The 9,867-nt window shown below is 53.2% G+C and overlaps 1 protein-coding gene across 1 annotated transcript; it reads left to right on the top strand.

Annotated features, from left to right (window-relative positions):
- Nucleotides 1–7,057: 7,057 nt before the first annotated feature.
- Nucleotides 7,058–8,718, top strand: NPW (neuropeptide W). The gene is made up of 2 exons (XM_039731842.1): nucleotides 7,058–7,440; nucleotides 8,683–8,718. The coding sequence occupies exons 1-2, from the start codon at nucleotides 7,114–7,116 to the stop codon at nucleotides 8,716–8,718; spliced, it is 363 nt and encodes a 120-aa protein (XP_039587776.1). The 5' UTR covers nucleotides 7,058–7,113.
- Nucleotides 8,719–9,867: the final 1,149 nt, after the last annotated feature.

Raw genomic sequence — 9,867 nt, 5'->3', positions numbered from 1 at the left:
CTTTCCACAGCTGTAAAATGCCAAAAAAACCCCTCTTTGTTCCCTTTTGACATCATCACACAAGATATTCCCACTCTCCTGGCATTCCCACCATCATCAAGCAGCACAAAGAATTGCTAAAAAGCCAACATTGAAACCTTCAAACTTCACCAAATCTTGTTTTCAGCTCCTCACCCTTCTGGAGAACCATCCTGCTGGTGCCTGTGAGTCATGTGTTGAGATTAATTTATTTTGTGGTGCAGAGAGGTTTTTATAAGCCTGTTTGAAGGGATTGAATCATTCTTTGCTGATGATTTAAAGATGCTGGTTTATTTCTCTGGTGATTGCAAATGAAAGCTGGATTTTAGCACTGAGTGTGACCCCAAAATATAAAGAAATAAAATTTTATAGAATTAGCTGAGTTCTAAATATCTTAGTTGGTGCTTAGTTCTGTGTGTTGGCAGGCAGGGAATGTTTTTTTCCCAAGAAAAAGGGTTAATATTGACACTTGGGATAGTTGATTTCCATGTTTACTCACTAAATATCCCATAATAACTGCGGGAAAAGTCCCTTCTCCAGTCATTTCATCAGCAATAAATACACTTTGGAATAATTGATCAGTCTGGAGATGAGCACAACAAACCAATTCCAGTCAGCAGAACCACAGCCCTGATATTTATAGTTCAGCACTGAGGTCCTGTCCAAGTGTAGAACCAAAGGCTGAGCCTTGGATTCATTTCCCATTCCCAGCTTGGTGCCGACATGGCTCATTTGCAGCCAAGGCTCTCAGTGCAGAACGGGGAAATTTGTCTTCATTTGATAAAGTTTCTGCTAAAAGTGATGATTTCCTCAGTGTTCTGTTTTAAGGAAAATAAGTGTCAGCCAGCCCCTGAGCAGTGGCTTCTCACAGGTACCTCATTGCCTGGAATCCTGGAATGGTTTGGGGTGGAAGGGACCTTAAAGCCCATCCAGTCCAACCCCAACACCTCCCCCTGTGCCAGGCTGCTCCAAGCCCCATCCAAGCTGGCCTTGGGCACTGCCAGGGATCCAGGGGCAGCCACAGCTGCTCTGGGCACCCTCCCCATGCTCTGAGTCAGGAATTCCTTCCCAGTTTCCCATCCCACCCAGCCCTCTGGCAGTGGGAAGCCATTCCCCTGTCCTGGCTCTCCAGGCCCTTGTCCAGAGTTGCAGCAGGGGAGGTTCAGGTTGGATATTAGGGAAAATTTCTTCATGGAAAATGTTGTCACACCCTGGCAGAGGCTGCCCAGGGCAGGGGGGGAGTCAGCATCCCTGGACTGCTCAGTGAATGTGTGGATGTGGCACTTGGGGACACGGGTTGGGGTGGACGAGGAGGGGGTGGGCTGATGGTTGGACATGGGGATCTTAGAGGGCTTTTCCAACCTTAACCTGTGCAGATTTGCCTGAAGGCAGATTTATTCTCATCTACACCCCTCCGAGCCCTCCAACCATCTCACACGTGTGCGCTGGAGAGCCTCAGCTAATTAAATTTCAGTAGAACAGGCGAGCTCTTGGGAGTGGTATGGGCTTTGGTTAGGAGATCTCAGGACTGTCAAACCAAAGATTCATCTCCCCACTCTTTCTCCTCGCAGCGAACTCTGCAGAGCAGAGCCAAATTTACTCTGCACTTCACACATCTGGGTATTAACTCTCCAGTGGGGTTAGGAATTACTTCCAGAAGGAAGCTTGACTCATGGACTGGAGGGGGCTGGGGATCTGCTCACACTTCAGATAGCAGCCCATGGCATCTTTTTTCCCTGCTCTTTTCCCTGCTTCTCAGAGGTTTTGTCTTTGCTGCTTTCCTGAGGCAGCACTGTCATCCCACATGGTGGAGAATTTCTCATCATGGCTCCTTGGTGGTGTTATGTCACACCCAAACCACTCTGTGACGCTGCTGCTGCAGTCCTTGATGTGTTTGAAGACTTTTGATCTTCTGCCAAAAGCAGGAGAGGCAAAATACAGGGCAGGGTGGGTGGTGGTGTCTCACAGTCCATCCTCTCACCCAAGAGGCCCCACCAGAGCTGGGATGGAGACTCATCTCCAGCAGATGAGTCACCCCAGGAGTGAAGGGTCACTCCTGCAGCTTGCAGGATGATGGACAACTTCATTAAGCTGGAGGTGAGGACCCCTGGGTGGGTTTGGTGAGTCTGGACCTCTGTTTGGTTTTGGTCTCCCATCAGTGATTCAGTGATTCCCACTCTGCACCTGGGTTTGAAGCAGAAATAATTCCACTGACTCACCTGGGGCTTAGCTATTGTCTGTAAAGGGCTTTGAAATCCTAAAGGATCAATCCTTGAGAGTGTGGGTGATTGTGGTGTGAGCTCAGCACAGAACCCAAGTGAGGGAACAGATTCCCTTGGCTTCGAGCAGCAGCTCCGTGAAGCTCTGCACAAGTATCACAAGTCTGTGGGATTTTTTTCCTTACCTTTGTGCTAATGGATCCATTGTTTCGTGTAAAGGTTTCTCCTGCTCTTGTTCTATCCTGTGTGACATTTACAGTACTCTTTGTTCCATTAGCAAAGTAATTTGAGATAGTTTATTATCCTTTGGAGACTTCAGTGCCTTCTGTTTAACTTCCACGTGACTGGACCCTGAAGACAAAACCTCTTAAAATAGTATGTGAGGCTAAAAATAGTGGGGAATGAGTTGCTTCTTATGAGTCAAATAATTAATTTAGTGCACTTTAGCGAGATCTGCAACATTAGGAAACACCCCTTGTTGTTTCCTCTTTCTCTTCAGAGCCACCAAAGCCTGCAGCAGCTTTCTCAGGAGCCAAGGTGTGTTTTACCTCACAGCTTGAAACCGTAATTTGTTTGTAGCAACTGCAGCTCCTTTATTTCAGAGGAACAGACAAATAGCATTTAATCACGTTCTGAATCACCGGGGGCAGGAATTGCTCTGTGATCCGAGTTTGTTACACAAGGACACGCTCGAGATGCAAGAAAATGGCAAAGGTTGTTCTTGCTGGGCTTTTCTGGCACCACAGCACCTGAGGGACAGGGGCTCTTTGGGTCCCCTGGCTGAGTGCCTCATCCCAGCCCCACACAAACACCACTCTGATTGTCCAGCAGTGGGATGGGTGTTGGAAAACATCAGGATTTACTGAGCCACGTGTGTGGGAATATCTTTTTCTTGCCATCAAGACTTTGCTCGCTCCCAGGCTGAAGTAACGCAGGAGGCAGCAGGGATGTGAGTGTGGGAAAGGAGGGGAAGTGCAGGAATTTGGTGTCTGGGCAGAGATGGAGCAGTGGGGAATCAGAGCGGCGACCTGGGCAGCAGGGTGTTCACACAAACGTGACAAAAATGTCACTTTCTGAGTGGGACCTTAAATCCCAGCTCGCTCAGCTGCTGAGGTCCCAACCTTGTGTGAAAGTCACCTCCTCACAGCAGCACCAGCTGTGCTCTGCCTTGGGCACTGCCTGGCACTGCCTGGTATGGCATGGGCAGCAAAACTCATCCCTTCTCCAACCTCCAGCTCCAGATGTGCCTCCAGCTGATTTCACAGCAGTGAAGCTGCTTTTGGCTTTGTGTCCATCTGCCCAAGGCCAACCTGCACAGGAAGGCAGAGCTGGGCAGTGGCCAGGTGAAGGCCCTTGGGGCAGGAGGCTCCAAGTTACTTGGGCCAAACTTCCGTTCCTTGGGTGGTCTTTGGCAATGTGCTGAACGCTCTGTGCCTCAGTTTCCCAGCCTGAAGAACAGCATGATCCCAATTAGCAGAGTTGGATGAGTTTGCAGAGTGCAGGAGGGCAGGCTCTGTTCCTCTTCATCCCAAGTGATGTCACCTCCATCCTCTCATACTCCCACAGGGACACGCTGGAGAGCCCAAATGGGCAAAAAATGTCATGAACAGAACAGGCATTAATGCCCAAGAGTGCAGAGGCCCCGTGGCAGGGCTGGCCTCTCCGATTGCTTTGTTTTCCTGCTCGGCTGAGTTGCTAACCTTCCAATAAACACCAGAGTCATTATCATAAAAATGTGGAAAATGCTGTCATTAAACCCCACCGGTTTCGCTTTCAAGTGCCTCTTTCTGGGACATCAAATTCATTTAGCTCATTCTCCAAAGCCACAAATCCTGAGTGGCTGCAGTAATGTGTGTGGTGGGAGGTGAGAGCACAGCAGGAATGAAATCGGGAGGAGAGGCTCTTCAGAGAGCTGGGCTGGGTTTGCTGCAGGGGTGAAGATGTGCTGCCTCCAGCTGCTCACCCCTCTCTCCCCTCAGACGTGGGGATGTTTTCCAGAAAACCCAGGTCATGCTCTGGAGTTGTGGTGGGTGCAGTGCAGAAATTGGAGGTACCCTCTGGAGAACCTGAGCATCCAGCAGGATGGGAGCTGCAGCAGAGACCTCCTCTTACAAAAGGAGTGATTTTGTTTCAAAATAAAAGAAGAAAACTTTAAATCTTTTCATCAGCAGAGGCGTGTGATAAATCCCTATGGTTAGGTTCCTCAGAGAAGCTGGGCTGCCCCATCCCTGGAAGTGCTTAAGGTCAGGTTGGACAGGGCTTGGAGCAACCTGGGACAGTGGAAGATGTCCCTGGCCACAGCAGGGGATGGGGCTGGATGGACTTTAAGGTCACTTCCAACTCAAACCATTCCAGGATGCAGTGATTCAGTGATGATCCCATTCCCCTTCCCCTCAGCAAATGTGGAATGACATCATTAAGGGTTCATCTGAGCACTGGGGTGGCTGAGCTGTCTGTGTGGTTGGGAAATGTAATGCTGGAGCCAAAATCTGAGGGTTTAAATAAAATAAAAAATGGGGTTTCCAAAAGGGTTTGGGGTCAGCTGGACCCTGCCCGGGGTCAATAAACCCCTGCAGCTATGGGAATTACCTGAGAGGATGAAATCTCAAAATCCTCTGAGTCTGTACAAGACTTCCATAGGAACCAGAACTTGTTCAAAAGTTTTTCATCTCCCAAAAATAAGCAGGATTTTGCTCCTCGGGGGAGTTCCTGGCACAAGCCCACCCTGGAGCAGCACGGTGCCATGTGCCCGCTGACGTGCCACGGTATTTGCGGAGCATCGGCTTCTGCGAGGGGAAGAAGAATCCTAAAATTATCTTTACTTACTTAGAATATAAATAGATGACAAATTGCTTATCAGCTGTTTCGTTGGAAAGATATTTAAAAATACTTGGGAGAGGAAACGTGCACTCTGCTGGAGATCCGGAGCCGTGCTCTATCCCAAGGGTCTCGGCGCCTTGCGGACAGAGCTGCTGGCTCTCAGCAGGGATCATTCCTGGGAGGAAAGAGTTCAGTTCATGGAGAGTTTATCATGGTGACAAGTTACCCAAGTCACGCCAAAAACACACAGAAAAGACACTTCAGGCAGATCCCTGGGAAGGAGAAAATCTTCCGTTCCTGGCTGGGAAGGTTGAGGCCGCGTTGGAGTGTGGCTGCAGTGAAACAGGAGCTGCTAAACCTGCCTTTGTTTGGGCACAGGGCAGGTGCAGAACAAGCCAAGAGGAGCATCAGGTGCTTCTGAATCGATCATCCCTCGTGGGGAGGAGGGAGTGTAATGGCTTTAGCTGGAGGGAGCAGAGCCCCGGGGGCAGCGCGTGTCCCGTGCCAGGTGACCGGGGGATGAGCTGGGCTGTACCGCTGCCATTCATTAATGGCTCTATCAAACAGGAAAGTGCTGAGGCCTTCTAATGTCCAGAGCACTCAGGGGGTGACAGAAATAGCCCATCCAGCAGGGGCTGGCTTGGAGTGAGACGGGAGCTGGCCACATCCTTACTGTAAAGCTGGGCGCTTCCAAGAACCCGAGCCGTGCCCGAGCTGGACTCTGCTCTGCTTCATTACAGGAACGAGTGTGCCCTGCTCAGACGTAACTTCCAGCATCCTCTCACGCAAGGCTGGATCCCCCTCCTGCCCACTGGGATTTGCATTCACTCCCAGCCTTCTCAGAGTGGAAAATCGAGAGGCTCTACACTGACATTGCCCATCCCTGCCGGGCCAAGGGGCTGGATCCTACAGGAGCAGGACGTTGCTTGGCTGAGATCCCACATTCTGTGGGGTCCCCAGCGTGGTTCTGGGCCCAGTGAGAGCCTGGAAAAACATCCCCCAGAGTGGAGGGGCACAGAAGAACAACAACTGCAGGCTGGGCTGATAGAGAAAGGTTCCACTGGGAATTTGTGCTTGCTGGGTGGGAGAAGAGGGGGCTGGGTGGTGAAGGATGGGGGGATGCTGATGATGGGAAGCAGCCTGGATGGGATTCCTCTGGACCATGTTAAAATAAAATCCACAAGGAGAAATTCCAACCTCTGCCCAGAGCAGCTGTGGCTGCTCCATCCCTGGAAGTGTCCAAGGCCAGGTTGGGCAGGGTTTGGAGCACCCTGGGATAGTGGAAGGTGTCCCTGCCCAGGGCAGAGGGTGGAACTGGATGGGCTTTAAGGTCCTTTCCAAACCAAACCATTCCATAGTTCTAAAATGCTGAGATTAAAATTAATCTCTGTGTGGCCTGAAAGAAACCCCAGAAATTATTTAGTCCTAGTTCAGCATATAAAGCCAAGAACTTCCCTAATAAACAGGAGGAACTGGAATTGCTCTCTGATGAGCATAAACTTGACCTGCTTGGTTTCATTAGGGAATCTGGGGGGGCGAAATCAGCTGACTGCAAAGGCAGAATTGATTTTAGAAGAAGAACCGAGTATTTAAGAAGAACTGAGTGGCAGAAGAGGAGGGCAAGCAGCCCGATAAACCCACTGGAACACGGAGGACGCCCTCGGGTTGCTCTGGGTTCCAGGGGGTTGCTCAGAGGATACTCAGGGCCACGGGGACGATGCTGAAAGCTGCAGGGAGGATGCTCTCGGGTTGCTCTGGGTTTCAGCGGGACGCTCAGAGGATACTCAGGGCCACGGGGAGGATGCTAAAGGCAGCAGGGGGGATGCTCACGGATGCGCGGGATGCTGCGGCTTGCAGGGAGACGCTCGGGGATGCTCAGAGGATGCTGGGGGCATCCCGGAGGGGGGGCTGCCGGGGGAGGGCGGCCGGGGGCTGCCGGGGCGGAGCCGCGGGGCCCCTCCCGACGGCTCTATAAACCGGCGGGGCTGGGGCGCGGGGCAGCCGTCGCTGGGTGCCCGGGGCCGGGCACAGCCCTGCCCGCACCGTGCCCTGCGCCATGGCGAGGGGACAGCTGTCGGGGGGCGCCTGGGGGGCCCTGGTGCTGCTGGGGCTGATGCTGCCGGCCGCCCCGGCGGGCGCCTGGTACAAGCACGTCGCCAGCCCCCGGTACCACACGGTGGGTCGCGCCTCGGGGCTGCTCATGGGCGTCCGCCGCTCTCCCTACCTCTGGCGGCGGGAGCTGCCGGCAGAGCCCCCCCGGCACCCCGAGACCCCCACCGGGGACAGCCCCCCCGGCACCCCGGGCCGCCCCGCCGGGGAGAGCCCCCCGGCCGCCGCCCCGGCCCCGGCCGCCTCCTGCAGCGCCTGCTCCGGCGGGGCTGGGGCTGGGGCGGCCCCCGCCCGGCCCCCGCACGACCCCCGCCCGGCCCCCGCCAGCCTCAGGTAACGCGCGGCCCGGGGATCCGGGGGATGCGGGGGATCCCGGGGATCCGGGGATGCGGGGAGCGGTCGGTCCGCGGTGCTCGGGATGCTCGAGGAGCGCGATCCTCCCGCGGGATGAGGAGCCCTGCGGTCACTCCGCGGCACCCGGGGGTCACCGGGTCACGGGGAGAGTGCAGCCCTGCGGGGTTTCATCAGGAAATTGGGGTTTCATCAGGAAATTGGGGTTCGGGGACCCTTGGAGGGGCGTCACCAGGTAAGAGAGTGTTTGTAGCGGCTGCACTTTGCCTTTAGGGAGGAAAAAGATCTGGATGAAGTGTCCGAGGTGAGGCTGGACTGGGCTTGGAGCAATCTCGTGTAGTGGAAGTTGTCCTGCCCATGGCAGGGGCGGAACTGGAGGATCCTTAAGGTCCCTTCCAACCCAAATCATTCCAGGACTGTAGGATTTCTGTGTGCATTAGGTGCATCACAAACCCTCGCTCTCTGGGGCCGAGCGTGGGACTGCCTCGGGGCCGGCTCCAGGCTTTACATTTCTTTCCTCTTATGTAAAGCTGGAGCCAGCATCCAGCTGAAATCCACCGAGGCTTTTAGCTGTTGGATCAGCCCCTGAAACATGTAGCTGTATTCCTCCCCCACTTCATTTTTTTTGGAGGAAATCTGGGATAAGAATCATTTTGGGAAAGCCCGGACAGGTCAGCCCAGCCCTGGATACGCAGGCTCTGACCTGGGTACACCCTTGCATCCCTCTGATTTCCCAGCCAAATATTCCCACTGGGAACCCTGTGGGCAGGTCTGAACCTGGAATTTGGGTCTGAGTGGGGTTCATCTGAGTGGGGTTTATCTGTGTGGGGTTTATCTGAGTGGGGTTTATCTGAGTGGGGTTGGTCTGAGTGGGGTTGGTCTGAGTGGGGTTTATTTGAGTGGGGTTTATCTGAGTGGGGTTTATTTGAGTGGGGTTTATCTGAGTGGGGTTTATCTGAGTGGGGTTTATCTGTGTGCAGTTCATCTGCATGCACGGTGGCAGAAAGGGAACCTGCAGGTCAGATCTGAGCCTGTGGAGGAGGAGATTTAATGAAACTTGTGAATGGAGCTGTGGTTTAAACACTGAAACGGGGTCCCACGTGGGGAGGGAGGTGGTGCTGGAGCTGGATACTCCAAAATAATCCAATCCCTCTTCTCCTTCCAGCTCTTCCCGCTTGAAGACCTGGCTCTGAGCCGCTGACAGACGTGGTGGAGATGCTTCCTGTGCCAGAGGAGCACGGACTGCCCGCCTGGGACCTGCTCACCTGGCAGGCAGGGAAGGGTCTCCTCAGCAGATCTCCGGGTACTCTGACCTCTCTGGAACCACACAGACAGTGACATCCCAAAAAACCTCTGATTTCTCACGGCCGCTGCCCAGCCGCAGCGCTGAATCCATCTTGTTGCCAGGTCAGCCTTGCTCTATGAACTCGGGGAGAAAGAAACAGGGGAGATATTTATTTTTGTTTATTTTTTTTACATTTCTGTACTGGCTTGTTTGCAATCTGATAGAAACATGTACTGTTCGCTTCCTCGGAACCTGCCCTCATTAAAATGAGATGTGATCAAAGGAAACTTTGGCTTCCTGCTGCTCTTTAGGGTCTTGCTGGGGTTTTTTGAGAGCAAAACGTGGTCCAGCTCTGCACGGGGCAGACACGTCAGCAGTTGGGTCACTCCCAGATTTTTCTGACATGATTTAACTCCTTGACACCATTTTTTCTGCAGTTTTGCAGTAAATCTCTTTTACTGCCTGTCAGGGAGTCACTGCCAGGCCAAGTGCCAACTCAGATGACAAAATTTTGGGATATTTCCTCAGCTGGGCTGTACAAAAGCTCTGCGAGCCCTCACTGCTCTGCTTGTGTTTTAGGGTTTAATTTCTATATATTGCCACTGATGGAAATGAATGTCAATCCCCATTAAAAGAGGGAGAAGCCTCAGGGCTGGGCAGGAGCACGAGGGGAAGGGGCGTTGGAGCGGGTGGGATCTGGGATTTAGGGAAAACTGAGCACTGGGGGGCTGAGTCTGGCACTGCTGAGCTTTAACCTGCCAGCGGGTTTTGCAGGAAATTTGACAAAAAGAAACATTTCCACCACTTTTAGATGAACCCCCTGCTCCTGCCAAGGTTTGTGCTGCCTTTGGTTGGGGTCTGGAAGGAAAAGCCCCCCCTGGGGCTTGTCAGGGGAGCCAGGCCAGGCCAAGCCCCCCCTGCCATGCTCCTGTCGCCCCTCATGGGCTCTCGGGGAGGATTTTGGGGGCTGTATCCCATGAAGGATCGTTCTCTCCCAGTTGTTTCTTCACCAGTTTCTCCTCTCCTTCCCCCCTCCCATAATTTTCCAACTCCTGCCCTTTGATG

This window comes from Passer montanus, unplaced genomic scaffold (genome assembly GCF_014805655.1).
Source record: "Passer montanus isolate IOZ18808 unplaced genomic scaffold, ASM1480565v1 scaffold8, whole genome shotgun sequence".
Classification (NCBI taxonomy): domain Eukaryota; kingdom Metazoa; phylum Chordata; class Aves; order Passeriformes; family Passeridae; genus Passer; species Passer montanus.
Note: the sequence above shows the minus strand (reverse complement) of the source record. Positions and strands in the feature narration are given on the sequence as shown.